The sequence below is a fragment of the Pollicipes pollicipes genome, unplaced genomic scaffold, assembly GCF_011947565.3.
Source record: "Pollicipes pollicipes isolate AB1234 unplaced genomic scaffold, Ppol_2.1 Scaffold_3447;HRSCAF=4054_pilon_pilon_pilon, whole genome shotgun sequence".
Classification (NCBI taxonomy): domain Eukaryota; kingdom Metazoa; phylum Arthropoda; class Thecostraca; order Pollicipedomorpha; family Pollicipedidae; genus Pollicipes; species Pollicipes pollicipes.
Window position 1 is genome coordinate 1,030,009 of NW_023596297.1, and position 24,914 is coordinate 1,054,922.

Below are 24,914 nucleotides of genomic sequence, written 5' to 3' on the forward strand. Positions count from 1 at the left end.
CTTATGCAAGGCTGATGCAAACTGTCAGGCTTCCTTAAGTCATTGACTTGGCTGCGCATATCAGCTAACATATATGTAGTGAGTATGATTTATGTATGCTATGGTGGATAGCCAAAAAAACAAAACAAATAAATTGACTGAATCCGGGAAGATTTTTGTACCTGTCCCCTTTTGGCGACTTCCAAGACCATGCTCACTCCAACACATTGTGGGAAATCAACACCCATGTCACCACCTTCAGTTAAGCACGAATATGATACCTTTCCCATTCACAAATATATCATCCCCTTTGACATCATCATAGAATCATGACTCCCCTTATATCGCATAATAAGATGGAAACGACCACTCAAGCCACAGTTACTTTTTGTCATGGCATATTACGAATTGGTAGTAAATCCACGTAAATTTGTAGTTTAAAATTGCTTTGAAAACTTAATCTAAGCTTTGCTTAACTGAGGCAACGCTGACTGTTTTTACATTTTAATTCGTGACATACTTTTCCTCATCGAATCGCTCCCTGCAGAAACAACATCATAAGCAGATGTAATTCCACAGTCAACGGAGCGTTCACTGGGGTTTTCTGTTCCCGACAACCAGGAATGAGGCCGCCTCACACCGGAGACCAACGCTGAAATCCCGGTGCTGAACCACCACCACCGTCGCCGCCGAAAACCACGTCACAACGTCCGGTCAGACGCAGCGGGCGTCGCTAGGGCCCGCACGAGGACCTGGCTCGATTCGCCGCGGGGGCGGAGCGGTGCCGAAGGCGAGCCGCCGCCGTGCCCGCCCGGGACCCCCGCTTGCGGCGGCCGCCGCCCGCGCCGCTCCAATTGAGACTATCGATCACGGCTGAGAAGTGTGGGGACTGGGTTACCGGTCGGCTCGTGCTCCGGCCAGGCTCCGGCGCCTCGGCCGATGCAGGCGGGCGCTTGAGCGTACTTACCAGGGCACGGCAGATGCGTGAGGGTCAGTATGGGACACTCTTCTCTCTCTCTCTCTCTCTCCTTCTCTTCTCTCTCTCTCCTCTCTCTCCTCTCTCTCGCTCTCCATCTCGTCTCTCCTTCTCTCTCTCTCTCTCCTCTCATCCGTCGCTCCTCTCTCTCCATCTCCCCCCCCCCCCTCCTCCTCTCTTCTTCTCCTCTCCTCTCTCCCTCTCTCTCGTCTCTCATCCTCTCCTCTCCTCTCTCTCTCTCTCTCTCTCTCGCGAGCTGTCTGTGCGCTGTTGGATGCCAGTGGCCGCCCGCTATGCAGAGAGAATGACGAGGGGGGATTTCGGTGATTTCCATGCTGCAGATTCCGTGGAGGAATGTAGAAGCCGGGTGGACCAATATATTAAATGAATATATATTAAGATAGCTGGCTGGATTCCCTAGGACATTCAAGTAGTCTTGATTTTTAGTCTCATCAGAAGCGATTTTAAGGCAAATACGGGCTTTGTTACAGAGCAGAACAGCATGCTTCGGAAATTGTTGCGGCCCGGAAGTCACGAAATTTGCATACAGTGATCGGTATGCATATCAGCCGTGGGTGTCATGCGGGGTTTCATAAGCCTCAGAGTTCACAACTTTACTTCATTGCATGTATTTCTACAGCCACTTTTCGCTAAATCCCACTAGCTGAAAGAATTCATCAAGTGGTGAGTGAACAGCTCCCATGCTCGTGATGAGTGGGGTTTGTGCGGTGTATGGGCCCCTCGGGTGTCATTACCGCTGGAATCGACGCCCGGGTGGCGCGAAGGCTTATCCTAACGAATGTACAGACTGACCGGTGTGGGCCTCAATGGGCTAATGATAGAGCCTGAGAAAATAGCATGATTTGCCATGGGTCGTGAATCTGAAATCTGGCCATATCAGACAGCGAGGTAAGCAAGCTGACATCAGTGAAATCTGGCCGCATCAGACAGCGAGGTAAGCAAGCTGACATCAGTGAAATGTGGCCGGGTGAATGAGCTCGTCGCCATGACATTATAGCTTGGCTGGGGTTGTTAGAGACAGTGCGCTCATTTACTCCCGCTGTCTGTAAGGAGTTTCACTAGTAACTGGTTCAGTACTCCGTTAATGCCGCATGGCGAATTTGAACTCGGCATCCACGATCTCTGCTGCTTCATGTCAACATCGAATCGCGTGATTTTGGTAGGTGTTCTCAGCGTGGCATGCTGGCTGCCGGAGCACAGCCGTGTGGCGTTCTCTGGAAGCCTCTCAGGACGTTCGTTCTCAACAGCCCGACCCTCGATGCGAGAATTGCTCACGCAAAAGACTACGTTGTCTGTCGCCCGGAGTAAAAAGTGATGACGGATGGAAATGCGTCAAGTGACCACAGGCTCCCAATCTGTGACAGGCGTTCTCTGTGGCCCATGTTATGTCGGTCCCCGCCCTCCTCTAGTCTGCCCAGCATCTGTCCACTACGAGTGTGCAATTCCCTCAGGAGTTGGAACAACACAGTAGGTATGTGCATTCATGCATTCAGGCGCATGAGCTAAACCGATACACGGCTGGAATGTCGATAGGGCCACGCCTGCTAAGCAGCGAACCAGAATCTGATTGAACGGGCTTAACAGAGCAGAATGCGCCGACGAGGTACGGCGGCTGAAGAGCGGAAGGACCACTCTTCTTTTAGTTTCCATCCTGGGCTGGAAATTCACACCAACCGCGTACCAGACGATCAGATCGTTGTCACATCCCCCGACACCAGACGTGGGCCCCGACCGAGCCCGGGTCGACGTCCCCGGGGGCCGGGGTCAACAGTCCGGGTCAGCCTCCAGTCAGCAGTCCTCACGCACATGCTTTGGCGGCCGCCGGGCGCGCCACCGAGCGAGCGAGGAGCTGGCTTGTCGGCTGAAGAAGTCAGCGGAACCTAGAGGTCAGCGTGACGCGAACCCCTTTAACGGTGCGAGCTAGTGGCTGCGTGGACAGTCGGACACGCCGCTGAAGGCATCCATGCCGGGATCTGGGTACCCATGCCTGGATCCGGATATCCATGCCTGAATCCGGATATCCATGCCTGGATCCGGATATCCATGCCTGAATCCTGCCATTATCAGCGCATGTTGTGGACCGTCCGACGCATCGTTAGTGGGTTTCAGAGACCCTTCGACATTTCATCAGCTTGTGCCGTGGATAGCCTGACACATCGTCGGTGGGTGTTAAGGACCAGCTCACATTTCATCGGCGGGTGCCGGGGGCCGTATGGCACTTCATCGGCGGGTGTCCGGACCTTCTGAATCCTAGCCGGTGAGTGTCCGGACGATCTGACACTTTCGGCGTGTGTCCGGACCACCCGGCACTTAACCAGCGTGTGCCCGGACCTCCTGATACTTCGTCGGTATGTGCCCGGACCACCTGACACTTCAGCGGCGTGTGTCAGGACCTGCCGCGCTGGGCCAGTCCGGCGGTGCGTGGCGTCAGCCGGCGGCGGGTGGCGAGGCCGACCCGTCCGGCTCATTCTAATCCATTTTGTCGGCCATGATGGATGCACCCAATCTCGGCTGGATGTCGCATGGATATGGTGTCGTTTATCATTGCTGCTGAATACAGGACGAGGCGGATCGGAACCGCTGAGACACGTGCGTCTGGCTCTGGATATGTGCTGAGTTTCCCGACGGCGTCACGACGCTCGACAAAACTCGCCGTGTCTAATGCCGCCAGCAGAATGAGATGTTTGATATTGGCAGAGGCGGACTCGAAATGCGCAGTTGATCTGGGTTAACAGTGCAGCGTGCTCTTGTTTCACTGCAACATTCATCGAATCGACCGTCGCCCTCGTGGGCGGCCCCTCGTCGCCAATTTGGAGTCAGGTCACGGGCGCTCAACTGTCGCGCGCGCTTGTGACCGGCTGCGTTTCCGCGCGGCTGACTGCCTCGTCGCTGGCTCTGGCCAGGGGCTGGCTGCCAGTCCATTCGCGGTGGGGACCACCGTCACAGTTGATCCATGTCACCGCATCCGGCTGACATGGAGCGCATGTCGAGCCGACCAAATCTCATTCTCACCGTCCGGCGCCGCGGCGCCGCGACAAGCCCAGCGATGCCGTCGGCGCCGTCAGCCGGCGCGAACGAGCGGCCGCTTCGTCGACACGGCGCCGCCCCGAGGCGCACCGACCGCACGCCGCCGCGGTCGGCGAGGTCTTCACGGGGCAGACGGACGCTGCCCTCGCGCCCCGTCTGCAGCTGTCACCTCGGGCGGCCGTGGGCCAGCGTCGACGGCCTGTCGTCTGCGGCCGCAGCCTCCTGGGCTCCCCTAGCGTGAGCGCTGTCGCGCTGGGTCCTGCGGCGCCAGCGTGGTGACGTCGGTCTCGTCGCATCACCACGCGGAGCGAGCAAATGTTGAGTGCCAGCTGCCTCCATATCCGGAGGAGCGGGCGGCCAGAGTGTGGCGCCGCGGTCTCGCGCGCACGCGAGGGCGCAAGCCGGCTGGCTCCAGCTGGCTACCGGTGGCCCGCCTACCACCGGCACCCTCTATCTCGTGGACAGTCTGCCTGCCCCCGTGGCAGCGCCGGCCTCCGACCAGCTCGCGGGAGGGGGAGGGCAGCCGGATGGGCTCTGGTTGCCGAGGATCACCGTCGGCTGGGCGATGGGCTCACTCCTCTTGATGGCGACAGTTGGGTCCGAGGTTATGTGTCGGACGTCAGCTGAGGCCGCGAGATAGTCCTCGGCCTGCGTTTTGACGCTGGCTGCCGTGGGGAGGGGGCTGGTGCAGGTCACAGCTCGCTCGCCTGGCCTCGTTCTGTACGAGGCGTACCTGTCAGAATGGGTGGCGACGTGTGATGTTGCCTCGTTTGCTGATTTGTACTGGTCTAATCGGTACTACTCAGCGTTCGTATTTTAGCGGGTTCGTGAGAGCTTTTAAAACCCACCGACCGTCCCAACACGGGCGATTCGCTGTTTTTTTTTCTCTGCACCCAGTCATCATTAGCCAACTATCACCTTTCTGTTAACATTTGATGCACTGCTGGCGGAATCCGGATCATAATAGAGTCAGATTGACGCCAACAAATGGCATGAACTTAACCAGGGCCCAGAGCCTTTAGTTATGCAATGAGCTCATTAACCGGGTCACGAGCGATCTTCGCACAAACGACATATTTGTTTCATCGGATTACATGAGAAAACCACGCGAGAACGGGAATGAAAAATATAATAGTTTTGCCCATGCGTTCGTGCATTGATGCTTCAATCCAGGTAGAAATACGCCATGATTTACTCCAAAGCAGTAAACTGGGCTCAACTAAAACGGTTGCATTTCATGGGCTGTGTTTCCCTTAACGTTATGTCCATGGTAGCTGCACATTGGCAACACGGTTGGCAACGTTAAACGTTTCTTTTGTTAAAATGCTGACAGCTAGTGGATTCCTGCTAGCGAAACTGTACCCGCCGAAGACGCAAACCGAATCGCCTTTAACCGTCCACACATATTCCCAGAAAGGCACCAAAAACGCGCTGGAGACGGCGCGGACCTTCGCCACCATCATCGCCGACCTGGACGTGCGGCAGCGGCTGCTGGAGGCGCACGCCGAGCACGAGTTCCTGCAGCTGGTGGTCAAGCAGAGCCAGATGATGCTGTCCGAGGGCATGGTGATCGCTATGCCAGCTGACGGCGGGACGCAGCAGCCGGCCCAGGCGAGTCCTGCCCCGGCTGTGCGATGAGCACATGTACGCAACGTGTTGTTAAGGCTGAATTAGACTTGCTGTTTGGCGGGGACGGATTTGGACATCTGACTTGCGCGGATAGACAGGCTCAGTGGCTGGTATCTACGGCGTTGGGGCGCTCAAACGGCGACACTCGCAATGTTCGGCCTCGAGGCACGGAAACACCAAGGCCTCGACAGTCTAAAGACGAATGGGAACAACGGCGCGCCGTCTGCCGGACCGGACCGCTGTGAACAGCACCAGCTGTGCTGTGATCGATACTGGCTTGTCAGCGTGCTGTGTCGAAAGTACATGTCGAGCCCGTTTGAGGTTACCGGAGTCTGCCCGTTTCTGGTGTTGTTCGACACGGTTCAGACTTACAAGTACCCAATGCTCGCCAAAGTTGCTGGGGCCTGCGCCCCGCCGAACCCGGCCGCGAGTTCGCCCTCGGCGCGAAAACGCAAATGTGAGTGCAGCTCTGCCGCCAGGAGAGGGAGAAGCTGTGTTCGATCGGACGCGGTCTGAAGGACGACCTGCGCCGCCGGTCAGCCTGCTACGTTCAGGTACGCCGCGTCACGAGTGTCGCTCTCTCGAGGCTCGCGCTCTGTGCCTGGCCACTCTAGGCTTCGCAGCAGGTCAGAACCCTCTTGCATGGGATGGGGCGGGCGGTGACGTGTCGGGAGCCGCGTTGCTTGCTTTATTTCTGCTGTGAAATATAGCTAAATGGCTATCTACTACTTAGCTAGAATGTTTTACGCGGCTATTTAGGGGAAAAGTGGGCGAGGGTGGGGTCGTGGATCTTGTGGTTTACTGTGAATAATGCTTAAGCCACATTTTAACATGGTCCTTGCACGTTTCAATCTTGCAATTTATACTTTGGCATCCTTGTCATCGCTATGTTCATCTTGATAGCGCTAGATTGGCAACCCACTCACTGCTCTAGCTGTGCTTGGTTTTGTATGGTGGATTGATGCCGGTCTGTTTTAACAGGATTTCGTGGATGGCTTTGTTGGCAATAAGACTCTACAAAAGACGATATCTACCACTTTCTTCTTATACTTCGCCTGCATCCTCCCTGCCATAGCTTTTGGCATTCTTAATGATCATAACACAGACGGCAAAATAGGTGAGAACCTACCAAGTGTTCATGATTGCCTGTCTTGCTCAGCCTGTGTCCATACCTTGTTGTTCACTAATGCCATTGTGAGTGTGCGACAACTAGAATTGACACATGTTTGGGGCTCCGGTACCATGTCATGTGCGGCTGATGTCATGTAATGTCCGGCTCATGTCTTGTCATGTCATGTGACCGTGGTTGTACATTCGCATGTTTCGCCCTGTTTTGTTTTTATTTTTGGTTTGTTTCTGAATGGATCTTCATAACGTGTTTTAATTTGGACGCACTGTATTGGCTTGTTTTGGGAGGGCTGCGGCTCGCTAATCAATTGTCGCAATGAGTCGCCTGTCTACTACAATGCAGTGTTGCGGTGCATGGTTTTGGTTCGCAGACCATGGTCTTACGGACGCAGTAGCTGAGGAGATTCGCAGTCGACCTGTTCGTGCTAAGGTGGAGATCACGAGGACTGTGAGATGCAAGAGCGGTCTGCTCGGTTTGGGCATTGGTCTGGAATCCGACGGCGTCCCATCTGGCTTCGGCAATGTCCAGCACTTGCTGCACGAGTGTCCGGTCCAAGTTGCAGGAGTGTGCAGTCCTCGCTACGGGAGCGTCAAGTCCAGACAGTAGGAGTTCTCAGTCCAGGCTGCTGGAGTACCCAGTCCGGCTGTATGAATTGTCAGTCCAAGCCGCAGGGGTGTCCTATCTCGGGTGCAGCAAAGTTCTGCTCACACATATAAGGCCTGCTAGGGCTTCAGGAGTATCCAGTCCGGGTCGCAGCATCGCTTTGCTCGGGCTGCAGAAGCTGATCGGCTTGGGCGGCCGGAGTCTGGGATGCGGAGGTTTGCGATGCATGTCTAGATTGATGCGAAAGTCCGGGATGGAGGGGCATCGATTCTGGACCGCAAGAGTGTCCTGTCGAGCGACAGGGGGTCCCACCAGGGCTGCAGGAGTGTTCTACCCGGGCCGCAGGAGTGTCCCGTCCGGGCCGCAGGAGTGACCTACCCGGGCCGCAGGAGTGTCCCGTCCGGGCCGCGAGAGTGTCCCGTCCGGGCCGCAGGAGTGTCCCGTCCGGGCCGTAGGAGTGTCCCGTCCAGGCCGCAGGAATGTCTGCGCGGACCACGGGGGTGTCTTGTCCTGGGTGCAGGAGCGTCCTACTCGTGCTACAGGAGTGCCCTGTCAAGGAGCGCAGGAGTGTGCCGTCCGGGCTGCAGGAGTTTCCTGCCCGGGACGCGAAAGTGTCCTGCTCAGACTACGGGAGTTTCCAGTTCTGGGTCCAGGAGCGTCCTTCTCGGGCTGCAGGAGTGTCATCTTTTAATTACAGAGGGTGTTCGGTCCAGACCTTAAGGTGTGACTTTCCCGACGCACAGGAGTGCCTAGCCCGGACCGTAAGAGTGTCCCACTGGGACTGCAGGAGTGCCCAGCCTAGGCCGCAGGAGTGCCTGGCCCGGGCCGTAATGAGTGTCCTGCCGGGACTGCAGGAGTGCCTAGCCTGGGCCGCAGGAGTGCCTGGCCCGGGCCGTAAGAGTGTCCCGTCCGGGCCGTGTCCGAGCCGAGGACCTCAGGAGTGCCCTGCCCTGGCCCGCGTCCGCACCGGGCCGACACGAGCCGTGGCCCCGCCGGTGCTCGGCTCGCTCCACCATCGCGCCGGTGCGAGTTGACAGCCCGGTCGACAGTTGACAGTTAACAGTTGAGTTGACAGCTCGGCAAAATCGGTGTCATCGCCATCACCATTGCGATCAGGCACCAGCCGGCAATACCGCTCAGATGGGGAGAACCAATAGGCGCCGCCGCTCGACAGCGGCTGAGCTGTGGTGCGAGCGCTGAGCTCCAGCTGTACCATCTGGTGATCATTGGTGTCTGCTCACTTGTGACTGACAGTCACTGGTTTCTGCTAACTGTTGACTGGTTGTCACGGGTATCTACTCATCGTTCACTAGCGGTTGCCGATTTTTGTGTGATCTGAATGGTTATCACTGGTTCCCACGCACTGTCGATTGGTTCTCGCTGGTTCCCAATCGCTGCTGACAGGTGACCACTGCTTCATGCTCACTTTGAGTGGTATTGTTTGGCCCTTGTTCACTGCTGACTGGTAATGACTAGTTTTTTTCTCACTTGGTTTGATAACGAGCGGTGTCTACTCCCTGTTGACAGGTGTTCTTGGTGCCTTCTCTCTGCTGGTTGGTAATCGCTGATCCTTGCCAGCCGCCGACAGCCAATCACTGGCTTCCACTCACTGTTTCAGTCAATCACTGGTTCCTGCCAGTGTTGACTGGTGATCACTGGTCATTTCTGTCTGCGACTGACACAGCCCTGCTCACGTCTGGATGGTTGTCGCACGGGGCTATTGGCAGCACAGGGGTTAGGCTGAGCGTCGGAGAACCAGAGGTTCGTGGTCCTATTCCCAGCGGCACCGCCCTCTCTGTCTGGCTGAGAGGCAGGCCACGTCCCATAGCCTCAGCAGCTGAATGCGTCGTAAAGCCGCCATGGCAACAACAGCTGGCTGTCGCGGGACGCTGTTCGCTGTTGTTTGGTCACCCCGGGTACGTACCCAGTGCTGATTGGTAATTCTGGCGTCTTCTCGTCCTCGCCACTTATTAAAAATCACCGGTTCCGACGCACTGCTGACAAGCAGGTGATCACTGCTCGCCACTCACTGCTCGCTAGCAGTTGCTAGTCCTGTTCCCAGCCAGTCGGTAACCAAGCTGTCCCAGTTACTGCTCGCTGGTAGATGCTAGTCCTGCTCCCAGCCAGTCGGTAACCAAGCTGCCCCAGTCACTGCCCACTGGCAGCTGCTGGTCCGGCTCCGAGCCAGTCGGTAACCACGCTGCCCCAGTCACTGCCCACTGGCAGCTGCTGGTCCCGCTTGCAGCCAAATGGTAACCAAGCTGCCCCTGGCACTGCTCGCTAGCAGTTGCTGGTCCGGCTCCCTGCCGTCGGCAACCGTGCTGTCCCAATCACTCCCCACTGGCAGCTGCTGGTCCGGCTCCCAGCCAGTCGGTAGCCACACTGCCCCTGTCACTGCCCACTGGCAGCTGCTGGTCCGGCTCTCAGGCAGTCGGTAACCACGCTGCCCCTGTCACTGCTCGCTGTTAACCGCCGCTTGTGCGCTCCTCGACGATCGCTGGCTCGGCGCGCGTGGCACAGCCGTCCAGAATACAAATGGACCTGACCTAATTACGATTAGTCACCACACACGCCGCGGTTTTCAAGAGGAATTCTGCAGCGGCACATGGACGTTGGTCAGGACAGTGCCGGCGGAACCCCTTTGGAGACGGACGGCTGTCTTTTTGGCAACGGCCTATGCTTGACATCACGCGTTACCGAAGTTACGGGCTGCACTCTCTATCCCCATAGCCCATCCCGCTGCGGATACTTGCGTGTGCGGTTTGATGCCATTGAATTGCTTTCTTATAGGTCGATATTTCTCGGTCGTGTGGCCGCCCCAGCTTTTTATCGGGACTGGACCAAACGGATCCGGACAGCACTTCCATGGCCGACATGACCCTTTGTCTGGAATATGAATGCTTTTGTTCTCACGAACTTCGCTCCAGTGCGTGCAGTTTGGCTACGTGTTCTACTGACCTGTCCTTTCTCACACCTCGCGGTTGTGAGCAGCACTTGCTAGACGCGAAATGATAAGTTAGGTCTATAAGTGTCTGGACTCACCCAGATCCCGTAACGATCTGCTTCGCAATGCAGGGCACGTTCTCACCCCGCAAAAAGGGCCCGAGAATGAAGCGAATAACTGTCAGAACTGGGCTATTTTAGCAAATCCGGGTTAAGTCCCTCGCACCACATCGACATCGCCCGCACGTTTCCGTGAAAGCGCCAGAATTTCCGAGGTGCTCCGAGACGTAGTGGCAATCACGCGTTTTTACGGCACGCGGCAGTGCCATCTCGATTTAATCAGTAGTTCCCGTGTGAGTAAAAGCAGGGCACAGCTGCCGTGCCTCTCAGGTCAAATTAATACCGTGCATATATGCATGCCGAGTGTGGTTCGGGGTTCCAGAAAGGTATAGTTTAGGAAGGGAAAGGTGAGGTAAAGTAAGGTAAGGTATGCACACACACACACACACACACACACACACACACACACACACACACACACACACACACACACACACACACACACACATATATATATATATATATATATATATATATATATATATATATATATATATATATATATAGAGGTGCGTATCGATCTCCCCATGTGTATGTGTGTATTATATTATGTGGTACAATTCACGTGTTATTATGTTATTATACAGCTGTTATATAACCGTGTAAATGTTGCTTGTTACAAGCGACACGACAGGCCGAGCGAGACTCAGTTAAACAATGGGCAGATGACCAGCCTGACGAGCCAGGATGATGGGATGGGCGGAGCTCGTCCCATTTTTAGAAATCACAGTTTTTGCCACCACTGATCGAATGTTCATGCAGTTTTCAACAGGAAGGGGCGCAATGTTTTGAACTTTTGCTATAGAAATCGGGATGCATTTGTGTGCAAGCCTTTTTGTCCAGCGAGCGTTTTATACGATATGGCAATATCACCAGGCTTTTACTCTCCTCATTTGATTCACGTGAAAATGGATCATTTTCAAATCGTGCAAGCGGTGAACAGAGTGAACTCATAAACCTTCAGCACGCACGTGTTGAAGCTTGTTACAGATTTCTACGACCCGATGTCGCAGCGACAGAGACAAACAGATCCTGACGGAGGAAAAAGCTGACAGTCATCATTGGCAAAAGCGTGGATCAATGTGTGCAGACGATCCGTTCTTTCATGTGCCAACCACGAACTGCCCCCTTTGAGACCCTTTTAAGGATCTGTGCCAGTTCTCAGCAGTCGGAGGCGATGCAGGCGTGAAAGCAACAACACTGTGTACGCGCGCAGACACCGGCGACAATTACGGATCCCAGAAGGGTCCGACGCCTGAGCTCGTCAGCAAGTACCCGGGAGTCGGTCAATGCTCTCTCTTCAAAACTGATCTCCCATATAAGGCGCTGGGCATAGACCCACAATCATCTGACCACGAAAACGATGGAGGTGCGAGGAAATGCTTATTTTGAGAGACCTCCATCCAAAATATTGAATGTTTTGCGATGCTTGTGTCACAATTTCCCTAACCTTAACGGATTGCAAATTCATCGATGTCACCAATTAAAATTCCTAAGCCTCACCAGACCCATAGCCAGTCATCTTCAAAGTAGCGTTAAATTGGTGATAAGCGTGCGAATGATAAGTCACAAGACTTCAGCCTTTCGAATTATCATAAAAGTTAGTTTCCAGGGTATCGATGCAACCCATCCACGTCGGTTGCCGAAGGTGTCTGGCTCCATGAGTGTGCCTTTCTTGTCGCTATGTGCGTGACAACAACCGAGAACTCTCCCGTATGGCATTGTCTCACCCGCCCATCGCACACAAGGCGACTTACTGGCACCATTTACGTCAAACCATTTACGTCAAGCCAAAGCAGCAGGTCTTGCGCCGCATCAATGGGTCGGATCAACGTGATGCAAGACTCGGTGGGGTCAGAAATGCACGACCCGAAGCTTTGAATTATTCGCCTAAGCACTATGACGGCAGGCAGAGCAGTCCGCCAGGGAGGCTTATTATCTGATGAATCTGGCTTAAACTCCGTGTTCTTTGCAATCGCGGTATAGTTTGTATACGGTTTTCAATTTACCCTCCTCGTGGGGCCGTCGCACTGGCATCGTTATGACCCGTCGGCATCCAAACAAGAACGGTGAAGCACCATACAGCTTTCCCACCTTGGAAGGTAGAACTGGTACAAGGCAGCACTAGAAGACAGCCGGTATTCGCATCAAAACCCTCCTGTTTTACTCCGGCGTAGTGCTTACTCTCTCTCTCTCTCTCTCTCTCTCTCTCGTTTTTCCACGGCGTAGGCTGGCACCGGGTTCGCCTTCCTGACGTCGTCATGAGCCGTCAGAGCTTCGGGCGGGTGCGGCAGCGTGAGGCACGTCAGGTTGCATGGCGTGGCCGTGCCCGGAACCTTCGGCTGCTTGTGGGGTGGCAGCCGGCTGTCAGCGTCTCCAGGCGTCTGTTCGGAATGACCATCGTGTGTTCGCCCAGAGAGACGCTCCTGCGGCTCGCGCACTTCGCCGTGCTTTTGAACGGCTTTCCCGCGGCGCGGAGCTGTTCCGTGTCGTCACAACTCAACCCGCACCCGGGGCGGTCGCGCTCCATCCGCCGCGCACAATGCCCGGCTCGGCTGACGTACGTGCAGCTGTCCAGCGGCGGCGTCGGCACCTTCGGACAGGGGGCAATGGATGTGGCCCAGTTCTAGCTGCGTCCCTGCCCCAGCTTTCAGGTCGGACAGGCTGCGTTCAGTGGGGCGCTGACGTCCAGGCTGTCTGTGACGTTGAACATGAGAACGCTGCGCGCCCTCCCCTTCCCCTCCCCCTCCAAGCATCGCTCCCGTGCCCATGGTTGCCGCGCGTCCACAGACGTGAAGAAGGTCATCATCGGCCAGACGCTGGGCGGCCTCTTCTTCTACGTGTTCGGCGGCCAGCCGCTGATGGTGCTGCTCACCACCGCGCCACTCGCCATCTACATCAAGAGTGAGTGACTCTAGAGAGGCGTGGCCGGGCGGTGGGAGCGGACCGGGTGACCTTGTCAGTGGCGCCGGTGAACACCGACAGCGAGAGGCTGTGTGGAACAGCGGCAAGCGTCGGCCAGTTCTGTGACGCGGCCGTGAAGGGTCACGGTTCCCAAGCGGATCGATGGTGCGGACGTGCGGTGCAGATTCGCGGTTGTTGTCAAGAGCCGGGCGCGGAACAGACGTGAAACGTTTTCAAGTTCTCGGAACGGATACAATCTTAGGCCTGTAATTTCTGGGCAGCACAATAGCGGCCATCGCTACAACGGGGCAACGCGCTTCAAAAAAGAAGCATCTGGAAAGGAGGCACTTGCCTCTTGTGAGCGGGACATGGCCAGTCAGAGGCGCGAGTGGACCGCCTCAGCCGTGGCGCCTGCTATCGGCGGCGGGGGCGCCGGCCGGACGGCCCAGCCTCGCGATTGATGAACGCCAGATTTGTGTTAACCATTCTTCCCAGAAGATTATGCCGCGGAGTTGAAATTCAGGCTGCGATCGATATGTCGGCCGACTTCGGGGCGCTCGGGCGGTCCGCGCTGCGGTAGGGGGGGGGGGGGGGGTAGGGGTGTTGTGCCTGTTGGTGCTTGCGTGGAGGAATGCGCCGCTGGTCTGAACTGAGTGCCCAACACTCAGCCGTCGGAAGAGAGCACTCTTCAAGCAGACACTCACCAGCGCCACTCAGCTGCCTGCAGTCACACGCGTTACGTGGCCGATCACCTGCGTGGCGTACTATGTTTGACTGATGATTAAGCACTGCGTGAACCGTCTCGTTTTACGCCAGTGCTAAATCGCTTGTGTCAGTGACCGGCAGCTGACGAGAAATTCTAGCATGCAAAGCAAAATCGTCCACGGCGTCGGATCACAGCTGACGCTCATTGTCATGGGCATCCATTGCCGAAGGTGACCCTGATGTGCTGTCGTGGTTGCGATGCGTGAAGTGAGCGTAACATGGTTTGAAAGATCTTGAAGAAGCTGCGCTAAGTTTCAAACACATCACAGTTTGACTCAAAGTATCGAGCTGCCCAGAACAAAGACGTAGCGTCATGAACCACCCAGTCCTCACCTCCGATAATTTTGTTTCAGTCATCAACACGATATGCACTGACTTCTCGATCGACTTCTTCTCCATGTACTGCGCTGTCGGGCTGTGGAGCTCGTTCTTCATCGTGCTGTACAGCGTGCTCGACGTATCCCGGCTCATGCGATGGTCCACCCGCTCAACGGAGGAAATTTTCGCCATCTTCATCTCCATCGCCTTCTGCGTGGACGCCTCTCGAGACGTGCTGGTCGGTACGTCACTGTCGGGACGTGCTGGTCGGTACGTCACTGTCGGGACGTGCGACGGGTGCCTCTCTGCTCGATAGCGGCTGTTTAACAGCTGCTTGGACTAAGAGTTATATGAAGTGGCATTTATAGGGTGATGAATATCAAAGGAAAAAGCCAACGTAGTTTGAAGTGTTGGGCGACCAGCACGCCTAGATACTTAATGGATTTCTTCCATGTAAGCAAATTAAAATCCGCTAGATGCTGTTAGGAGCACCGCTCCCAGCCAGCTGAGTTGAATTAATGGTGCAGCGTCGAAGTTGCCAGCAAGAAACCAACCAAAAAGAAATAGTTTAAGAGGCAACAAGCTCATTTACTCTTCAGAAATTTATCAGGGCGTGAACAGGCTAGTGCCCGGCGGATGCCGTGAGCAGCGCGAATACTGGCCGCCTTAACAGGAAACGGGTGCGGCATCTGAAATGTTCACGTGGTCTTTAGATTTTCGGAAGAATTACTGGTCTCCGGCGTGCACCGGCGCCATCCCGGACCACAACGTGACGTCAAACGGTACCGCCAACGACACAATGGCGGTGGTGCTGGACTGTCAGAGGGAGAAGAGCCTGCTGTTCCTGCTGCTCATGCTGGGAACACTCTGGGTGGGGGTGTCACTGTACAATTTCAACAAAACGTGAGTACATCAAGTATCGCTGTTCCATTCTTGTGCCCGTTTCTGCCTTTTTATTATAATCCTAAGGAGATTTTTATTAAATCCCGATGAACGTTGATGGCTTGTTCCGGATTGCATACATGACGTGTTCCATTAGTGCTCATCTTAATTATGTGCAACGACTGTGTCACCCATGTATGGAGGCAAAAAAACGGTGACAGAGCGAATCTTGGTATATCCTGTGCAGATGTGACGTCACGAACTACCTGTAGCATGGGCAGGCCAGTACTCATATTGAGCCTCCACCTAAAAAGAGCATCCTTAACCTAAACGTATAAAGATTCCAATCGTTACTGTCTTGATCACACCTGTAACTGTTTTATAACGCGGCAGGTCGATCGTGCACGCCATTTCCCTTGAGCACAGGCGAGCCAACCTTTCCGTAGGTAGATCTGAAAACAGAAGCATGTACTTACATAAACAAACGCAAGAATTCAGCACAACACGAGCATCTATAACAGCAAACAAACTATAGAGCCGTCTAACACGTCTGCATTACTGATGGCTTTTCTGCTGTTGCCTCCGCTCGATCAGAACAAAGAGCACCTTTCAGTCATGACAGTCGTGGGAAGTGAGGTCTGCTTCCAGTTATGACAGGGACTCCTCTTAGTTCAAAGCGGACCTTCTGGTGTCATGGCGATATCAGTAATGACGAGGTTCTCTTGCCGCACTGCGCACCTGAACCATACAAGTGCTATATAATGAAGGGTCGGAGTCTTCTTTTCGTCACGACAAGGAGCTCTCATCAAATGCTAGCTTTTCGCCATACAATATTGTTTGCTTGTTGGGATGTGGTCTCATTCATGTCAGATCCTTCCTCTGGAAATCAATGAGACATACTCTCAGCCAGAACAGCGTCCGTTGTGAGCGTCTTGAACAGACCAGCATATTTACGGCTAAGATATCCTCTGTGCCAGTTTGGGATTTACACTTGGTCCTCGTGTGGGCCTTCTGGCGCGTCACAACCCTCAACCACTTAACGTCCGCACAAGAGCGGGGTCTCCCATCATTCACGATAGGGGCCTACTGCAGCACAGTCACTCTGGACACTATCCGATCCTTCCACAACTGGGGCCTTCCCCGATCATCACGTCAATACGTTGCTTTCCTTGCTGGGCCTCGGACCGCATCCGGAAACTTTTGCAGCACAATCACTCCCAACAATGCCCGATCCTTCCACAGCTGAAGCCTGCTCTCGATCATCACGACATTCCTTTGTCAGTTTTAGCCGGTCCTTCTGACCGCATCATTTCTCCTTACCGTGTATATCAGGCCTTCGACGTTCAAGGTTCTTCAAGGCAAGGTTTTCAAGGATACTCTTTCGATTTCGGGATAAGCAGTAGATGCACTTGCTCACGCTATCTTTTCAGGACAGGGTAGGTAACTTTCCACCCCGCCCTGCCGGTGGCGTAGACCATGGTCCTACGAGTTCAGGGATCGGGTTGTTCTCGTTGACAAACGAGTTGAAAGATGGCTTAATTTGCACGTGATGTTTTCGGGACATGCATGCATTTTCTAGATGATATGAGCGATGCTCTATTAGGGCCCCTGACTCGAGCGAGCTCCCCTCCCTTTTGTAATGCTGCGGTGTCAAGGGGCGGATTCGGCTGCGATTCTGAACCAATCCTACCTGGATCGCATGTCTTACCTCGACCGCGCTGCATAGCTAATTGTGGCTGTTTCGAAATGGAGCTACAATATTCTGGTAACATACTGCAGAAACAGTAGTACTTTTCCGGTACCCAGCGGTGCTGGCCTGCATTGAAACGTTGGAGACCAATATCAGCGCCGGCATCGAACGAACTTTGTCAGCCCGAGGACGCGTACCCGTGCGCCAATGCTGGTGCTGGTACCATGCTTTTACCAGGCTGTTTGAAAATATCGGATCGCTGCCGCTAAGCCGTTGTGTTACACTGTTGCAGGCCGTATCTGGAGGCGAGCAAGCGGGAGCTGCTGGCCGATTACTCTCTTCCCATCGCCGTCCTCGTGATGAGCTTCGTCGGCTCCTTCCTCTTCGCCGATGTCAATCGTGAGTTACCTGACCCCCTCCCCCCGAGGCGCGATAGACAAACGCAAGCGTGATGATCCGATCGCACTGGAAGCAAACGCGTTATATGCCGCGAAAAAAGTGAAAAAGGTAGCGTTTCTTCCTTTAGTTCTGTCTAACCTTTTACTTTTAACTTCCTTTTACGGGAGGAAGAGGAAGTAATGAGACTTTATATCGCGTTAATAGTGCAAATTATTTGCCGATTAGGGTGTGCATTGGGCACTGTCTGAGACAGATCACCAAATCATCGCATGCTTACGAACTCAAAATGAATGGATTTCTCTACGGCAATCACAAGCTGTCAGCTGTCGCAGCGATCAATGGTGGTTCAGGCTCGAGTTGCCTTTTGCAGCCCGACAGGATTATTGCGCCGTGATTATTTTACCCATTTACTGAGTGCCGTGATTATGTCACTCAGTTACTGAGTGCCACGATTGTTCAACTCAGCTACCACGGGAGACAGGGTGCACGCTCAAAGATGGAAGAAGACAAACAAAACTGAACTGTTGCAAGCCTTGTCACCGGCTGTCATCATGGATCTCAAAGTCGGGCCAACAAAATTGATGCAATTGGCTGAATCCTTGCTGTGCATGCCTCATGTATCTAGTTTCGGCATTATAAGTTGGAAGTTCTGTGCATGCCTCATGTATCTAGTCTCGGCATGATGAGTTGGAAGTTCTTATGTTGAGGTCGCAATCTTCAAAATAATATGCGGTACTGGTTCAACAACGCTGATTGTATTCATGGTTCTCATCTGAGTGCCGCCACTGCCGGTACTGCGGTCAATACCGGTATAATGACGCAAAATCAGGAGCTAAAGGTTTCCCTTTCTTATAAAAAGTATTTAGTTTCTACTCAAACTGTTCAGCATATTGTTGTAACCAAACGTTTCGATGCTTTAAATGCAGGAGACCGGATGTGAAATTACACCCTTCAGTTTTAAAAAGTATAAGCTTAAAGGCCGGTGCCGTGTTCCCGGGTTAGCTTTCATGAACGTGACACATTTCACAAGACACCACACATTGGCAACAGCATGCGCCAAAGAAGCCAGACGTCAGGGAGCCGCACGCGCGGGGGGATGCCCTGGCGGACATGTCGTGTCATTGACCTCGGCGGATGACCACCTCAGTGGCCCCGTTCCGGTACAAGGACGAGCAGGCGCTGGGCCTGGTGGCCATGCAGAACATGAGTGTGGCGGCAGTGCTGGGTTCCGCCCTGCTCGGCTTCTGCCTCTCCCTGTTGTTCTTCATGGACCAGAACATCACCAGCGCCATGGTCAACAACCCCGGCAACAAGTGAGACCGAGCTGCGCTCGCCAGTGGTGGAACCCAAGCCCATGGAATCGTGGGGGTTTAAAGATTCTGCTTGCGCGGTCGGTCGGAGAGAGAAAGATGCCGTCTTCCGTTGGTTGGTACTGGCAAAGAACACGCCGTTGATACAGGATCACCAAACAAGAGGCAAACCTGCATATTCTAAATCCTTAAAACAAAACTGATGTTCCTGAGACGAAACCCAGTGCGCACTTTTTAACAATCTCATCTTATCTGACCGTCGCGGCATATTTATTTATTGTATTTTGAGACCTATCCAAACTCTTCACTTACCCTTTGCGATAGCACATTGATCTTTTCCCTTCCCATGAATGATCCAATTAAATCAGACACATATTGTGCCAGAATCTGTCAACATCTAAGTTCTCCGGAAATGTGCGAATCACCGACCGCATCGCGACATCCTGACATGCACGCACGCGCCTCACGCACGCGCCACACGCACGCGCTTCGGCACGAGAGCGTGTCGCGCCCAGTCGTCCCCCCAGCCGTCAGCGCCGTGACGCCGACTTGTTGCAGGCTGAAGAAGGGGCCGGCCTACCACCTGGACCTGATGGTGGTGGCGCTGCTGAACGCGCTGCTCTCGCTGCTCGGCCTGCCATGGATGCACGCGGCCATCCCGCACTCGCCGCTGCACGTGCGCAGTATGGCCGACGTCGAGGAGCGGGTCGAGCAGGGCCACGTTTACGAGATGTGAGTGCTGCGGTGGCGGTGGGCGCAGCTGAGCGGCGCAAGCGGGCAACATCGTCAATGGTGTCGATGTCGCGTGATCGTAAGTTTTATTTTAAAATGAAACAAAACCAGAAAAGTCACCGCCGCTATTAACGCCTGCCAATGCGATGGTGTTCTCGAATTGGAAGGCGATAAATCATGTCAAACGGAGCGAGTCACGCCGCGGCAACATATTGCAGTGCCCCCCTCTCTCTTCCTCTCTCCATCCCTCCCCTCTCTCTCTCTTTTCTCTCTCTCTCTCTCTCTCTCTCTCTCTCTCTCTCTCTCTCTCTCTCTCTCTCTCTCTCTCTCTCTCTCTCTCTCTCTCTCTCTCTCTCTCTCTCTCTCTCTCTCTCTCTCTCTCTCTCTCTCTCTCTCTCTCTCTCTCTCTCTCTCTCTCTCTCTCTCTCTCTCTCTCTCTCTCTCTCTCTCTCTCTCTCTCTCATCTCTCTCTCTCTCTCTCTCTCTCTCTCTCTCTCTCTCTCTCTCTCTCTCTCTCTCTCTCTCTCTCTCTCTCTCTCTCTCTCTCTCTCTCTCTCTCTCTCTCTCTCTCTCCCTCTCTCTCTCCTCTCCCTCTTTTTCGCATTTGTCTGCTGCTGTCATCATCACCCCAGCAATCTCCTTTGGGGACCACAACAAGCCGATAATGGCACGCCTTGTCGGCGGCGATGACGTATGCCAGCCAGCGCCGCGTGCCGAATGCACGCGCCGCCGGTGCAGAGAGGGGAGCGAGCTGTCACCCGATCCGTCAATGGCCTGCCACCTGCCCCCCCCCCCCCCTCCCCTCCCGGATCTGGCTGACTCCGGTCTCGGCTGCGATCGCAGTGGCGGCTGTGTGGCCCGCTGCGTGACGCGGGGGGGGGGGTTGATGGAAGGCTCGATGCGGCCCATGGATGGGTCTGGAAGGGCCACGAACCAGGCTGTTTGGGTGGCCAGTCTCAGCCGGATGAGCGCCTGTATTAATTTCGCCGTGTGTCGGCATGTTATCCTGGATCTGACGGCCACGGCCACTTTCGGCTGTTTCGGGTCATTTTGATGCCTCATCTTTCGTCTCCAAGCTTTCGGCATGGCGATTTACGGGAATTGACAGTTTTCCGAACGTGGCCTGTCTCAGAAACCCGTCTATTGATGTTCTGGTAGTGTCAATTTACGACTTATAACAGGCAATTCGTTACAAAGGTATTGCCGGGACGTTTGCGACGCAATTTATATCACTACCACGGTATCTATGTTTGATGCGCGTGCTACGCTGAGACCTCAGCCGACGCTGTGAGTTGCAGACACTTCTGTCGCTAGCGATTTTAATAGAAATGGTCACGTGATCTTCTACTGTCATGTCATGCCATCCCTTCCTCAAAGTCATGCTATCAAGCCGTCCCTTCCCCATCGTGGCATGAGGAAGGGATGACATGATGTAAGAACGTAAGAGGGGGGGGGGGGGGGCCTGGAGTGCCCCGCTGACTGTTCATGTGACTAGTCCGTTGTTCATGCCGACATCATGACAAACACGCTTTCAGTGATGTCGACGCATCAGTGTTTGATATATATGAGACCTCGCCCTGTTTTGTCTTGTTTATCGTCTGGTATGAAAATATTGCTTGCTGCCCGCCTATATAATCAGAATATTTATCAACGCGACATCTTTATTTGATGCTCATTAGTGTTTAATACGCTCAGGACTAAGAGAGGAGCTGAGAGCTTGGTCGGGTTCCGTCGCCGCTCTGCTCTCCCTTCCCAACTGAGGTTGCCGGCGTGCTTCAGCATCGTCAAAGTGCGGGAGACGCGCGTGACGGGCATCCTGTCGCACCTGCTGATCGGCCTGTCGGTGCTGCTGCTGCCCTACCCGCTGACCTACATCCCGCCGCCCGTGCTCAACGGCCTCTTCCTCTACATGGCCATCACGGCTCTTAACGGCAACCAGATGTTCGAACGCATCACGCTCTTCTTCATGGAGCAGGTGAGATGACCGGCGGTGGGATGATGGCGCTGAGCGCTGAGCCTCGCACTGCCGACGGTGAGCCGTCGTGAACGACCAGAACTGCTTGACATCCCGTATGTCAGCTTGACAATAATGTCGGCATGGTGTTGTGTCAGGTCAGCAGATGATCGCGATTTGTCAGAGTGTAGCTGTCAAGTGCAGCCAACGTTCCTGCCAAATGACCTGTCACTGAGTACGGGTCTTACCCGGATTTGATTAAACCAACTCCAGCCATTCCATCGCCATCCGGGAGCATTGCGTCCAATCGACCAGCGTCTTACAATTCCACTGAAAGGCACCGTCTGCCAGAAATAAAGCCCTTTCACTCTCTGAAATGAAGCCGTGGTGAAGCCGTAGTGACGCAGGAGGGAAGCACCCGCTGAATACGCCAAGTGTCAGAGCCGATTTCATATGTGCTACGTTTGGGTCTGCGGGCACCTGTTTTGCCCGTTGTACAGGGAACGCAATGCCACGAGGAAATAGACTGAAAAAGATGCTGACATCCATTCACGAACCTCCTCACTAGCGCCGCCTGGCGGGTCCGGTTCCATTTAGGGTGAGAGGTGGGGGAACTTGAGCTCTTCTGGCCAGTCATGACGATTTCAGAGCTTTGAGATGAAGGGAAGCGATCTGGGAGACCTCCGCTGAGGAGAGCCACGACACTCACACCCTCTTCGGGGCATGTGCGGGCGCCCTGGCGACGCTCCCGCCAGGGGGCGCTTAACCCCGCTCATGGCTGATGCAAGCGGCTTGTCCTGGATAAACGGGCGTTGTAGGGATACAGGGAGAAACGAGAATGAGGAAAAAGGGCGAATGACCAGTGTGGGGTCCCAATGTTATGTCTCTTCTCGCATCGCCTGGTGGGTGCGAAGCCTTTATCGGCACTCGGCCGGTCCTGGACACTCAGCACTGTCGGCACTCACCAGCGTCATCGCGGCCCGACAGGTGGCATACCCGCCGAACCACTACATCCGGCGCGTGCCGCAGCGCAAGATCCACACGTTCACGGCGTGCCAGATTCTGCAGCTGGGCATCCTGTGCGTGTTCGGCTTCTCGCCATGGTCCTACATGAAGACCACCTTCCCGGTGCTGCTTCTCCTGCTGCTGCCCATACGGTGAGCGGCGAAGGGCAGGCGGCGAGCTCGTGGCAGCAAAGTGGAGATCGGGGCTGGGGGTCTGTGCGGCCGGCAGGTAGTCCGGTGGGTTGAGGCTAGTGGGCGTTTCCTAGGCCGTCACAAGGCTGGCTCAGTAGGCAGTCGTGAAGCAACCGCTCACGCAAAGAGCCGCTCATCTATTTGTTCGTCTGTTGTGTCCTCACGTCGTAGCTTGGCCCGCGCGCGCCGTTAACAGCGCGCGCACGCGCCGTCCCGCCGCAGGCACCGGCTGATCCCGCTGTTGATCGAGGAGAGGTACCTGACCGCGATGGACATGGAGCACTAGCCGGTCTCGGTCGCGCCGGCCCAGCGACTTCCGCGGCCGCCGCGGCGCCCGGGCCGGGCCCAGGTCGGGGCCCCGAGCCGGGCCCCGGCCGAGGTCCGGCAGGGGCGCCAGCTCACGCGGATCGGCACCGCCCCGCGGCCGGCCCCGGCCGGCTGCGGCGGCACCAGCTCAATGGCTTGGCGGGCGGCGGGGGTGGGTGGGTGGCGGCCCCACCCCGGTGATTCCCGGCTGCTCCCACTGGCGGGCCGCGCGTTGTTACTGGCGGATATTTTAGCCGAGCGCTTTTAGACACTGTTGACTGTTGTGCGCGGTGTGAACTTGGTTGAAAGGTGGCGCTGGCAGTCCTGCTGGTTTGTTGGAGGGACTGGCCGCCGCCTTGCCAGGGCGTGCTTTTCAGATCTGTTGTTACGAGTCACTGAGATCCGTCATGCCAAGTATGGTGGTGTCCCGGGTGGATCCCTGCTTCCCAGGGGCAGCGGCCAACTGGCGGCATACGCAACTGGCCCCACCTGTGACCCGACCTCTCTCTCTCTCGACCTCTCAGAGTTACAGCAAACCCAGCGATCATCGCCGCGTTGTAATGCCTCGCCATATATCTGACTTCCCTTGCTGACGATCCGGGCAACGTTTACCAGGAAATGAATAGAGAACTCTTGTTACTGGCTTAAAGGGGTGTCGCAGAAATATGCTCAGAAATATTTCGACTACGTGCGACTAGCAAAATACGACTAATGAAACCGTGCTAAATCACCGTGGAAAGATCCTCGGTAATTTCGGCTTCTAACAAAAATGTGAACAAAATCTTGTTGAACTGAGATGAGAGTATCTTAAACGTTAATGATGAAAGTCGAGGTTTTGATGCTACCTTATGTATTGAATAAGATTACGCGTTTACCAGATTGCCTCCAATGGACTGGTTTCTAGTCAAGGTTTTTTACTCGATTTGCCAGTATCTTAAAACTTAGTTCATCAATGCTCTCAGTGTGTGTAGTTTGCTACCACCGCGGGATAGCAAAGCACGGGACAAATGTCTAGTTCTAGTTTTAGTCTGGTCTTCTTTTTTGCTGGAAATCTAATTGCAGTTTCCTCTCTGCTTCCAAAGTCGAGGATGATAATGTAAACAGCGGTGTGTCAGTATATAAGCTCCATAATGTCAGGAACTGTGAACATCAGAGGTCATTGTCCAAGGCCAACTAGTTCAGATACGCGGCACTCGACGTTTCTGAGGTCTGTCCCCGCAACGACAATCTTAATCATTAGACAATCTTCGAAGGGCAATGTACGGTGCAAAGGCTACTCTGAAAGCAATGCAAGGCCACTGATGGGAGTAGGGACGAGCACAGTGGTAGACATGCTAGACACCCTGCGCCAGGACTGTTGACAGGTTATATGCTTCTCAGGGCGACAGTCCAGTAAGCATGAGTTCCAGGTCAGTGTGTGCTTGGTTTTGAAAGCGTTAGAGGGCCAAGCTGCTTAGGTTGGGCAGCGTGGCGGCGTGGATGCATTGTTTCATAGGCCCTTTGCTAATGTATGTTGTGTTCATGAGGTCAGCTCTTATCTGTGTTTGCTGTTGAAGTTAGATGGCGTTTTGTGGCGAATCGTGTCATTTTAAGAGCTAGGTTTGTTTTGCTGGTGTCATTAGCGCTACGCAGATGACCACTTATAACTTCGTAGCGTTTTGTTGTAAAAGCTTGCTTGAAATCAAAACCCCTTACGCGAGATCAAAATGAGAGCTGTTGTCACAGTGTGGGGCTGACTGGCGTGGGTCGTGTCATGCAAACATGCAAATGTTAGGATAGTTACGCTGCATGTCACGTCAGTTGTCACAAAAATGGGGTTAGGTTAGGTGCAGGGTTCGAATTAGGCAGCACCGGTATTACCGGTAATACCGGCCGGTTACGCTGAAACACATAAAAAGGTAGTGGATGTTAGGCTAGTCCGAGATGGCCACCACGTGCCGTTAGACATAGAACACCGGTGCGTGTCGTTCAACATTAGTGCGCTATAAATCTCCCTCTGTTGGATGAGCTTGTCGCTCGACAGGTACTGAA

At 54.5% G+C, this 24,914-nt stretch overlaps 1 protein-coding gene across 1 annotated transcript in view; it reads left to right on the forward strand.

Moving 5' to 3' along the window:
- Positions 1-22,875, forward strand: part of LOC119091455 (sodium bicarbonate transporter-like protein 11) — a 43,077-nt gene extending 20,202 nt beyond the window's left edge. The window contains exons 4-15 of the mRNA XM_037214253.1: positions 5,417-5,614; positions 6,112-6,186; positions 6,614-6,749; positions 13,218-13,331; positions 14,450-14,656; positions 15,128-15,317; positions 17,279-17,385; positions 18,533-18,698; positions 19,254-19,427; positions 21,207-21,402; positions 22,369-22,538; positions 22,800-22,875. Of these exons, the coding sequence (XP_037070148.1) occupies positions 5,417-5,614; positions 6,112-6,186; positions 6,614-6,749; positions 13,218-13,331; positions 14,450-14,656; positions 15,128-15,317; positions 17,279-17,385; positions 18,533-18,698; positions 19,254-19,427; positions 21,207-21,402; positions 22,369-22,538; positions 22,800-22,863 (1,797 nt within the window). The 3' untranslated portion in view covers positions 22,864-22,875. The remainder of the gene's footprint in view (positions 1-5,416; positions 5,615-6,111; positions 6,187-6,613; positions 6,750-13,217; positions 13,332-14,449; positions 14,657-15,127; positions 15,318-17,278; positions 17,386-18,532; positions 18,699-19,253; positions 19,428-21,206; positions 21,403-22,368; positions 22,539-22,799) is intronic.
- Positions 22,876-24,914: the final 2,039 nt, after the last annotated feature.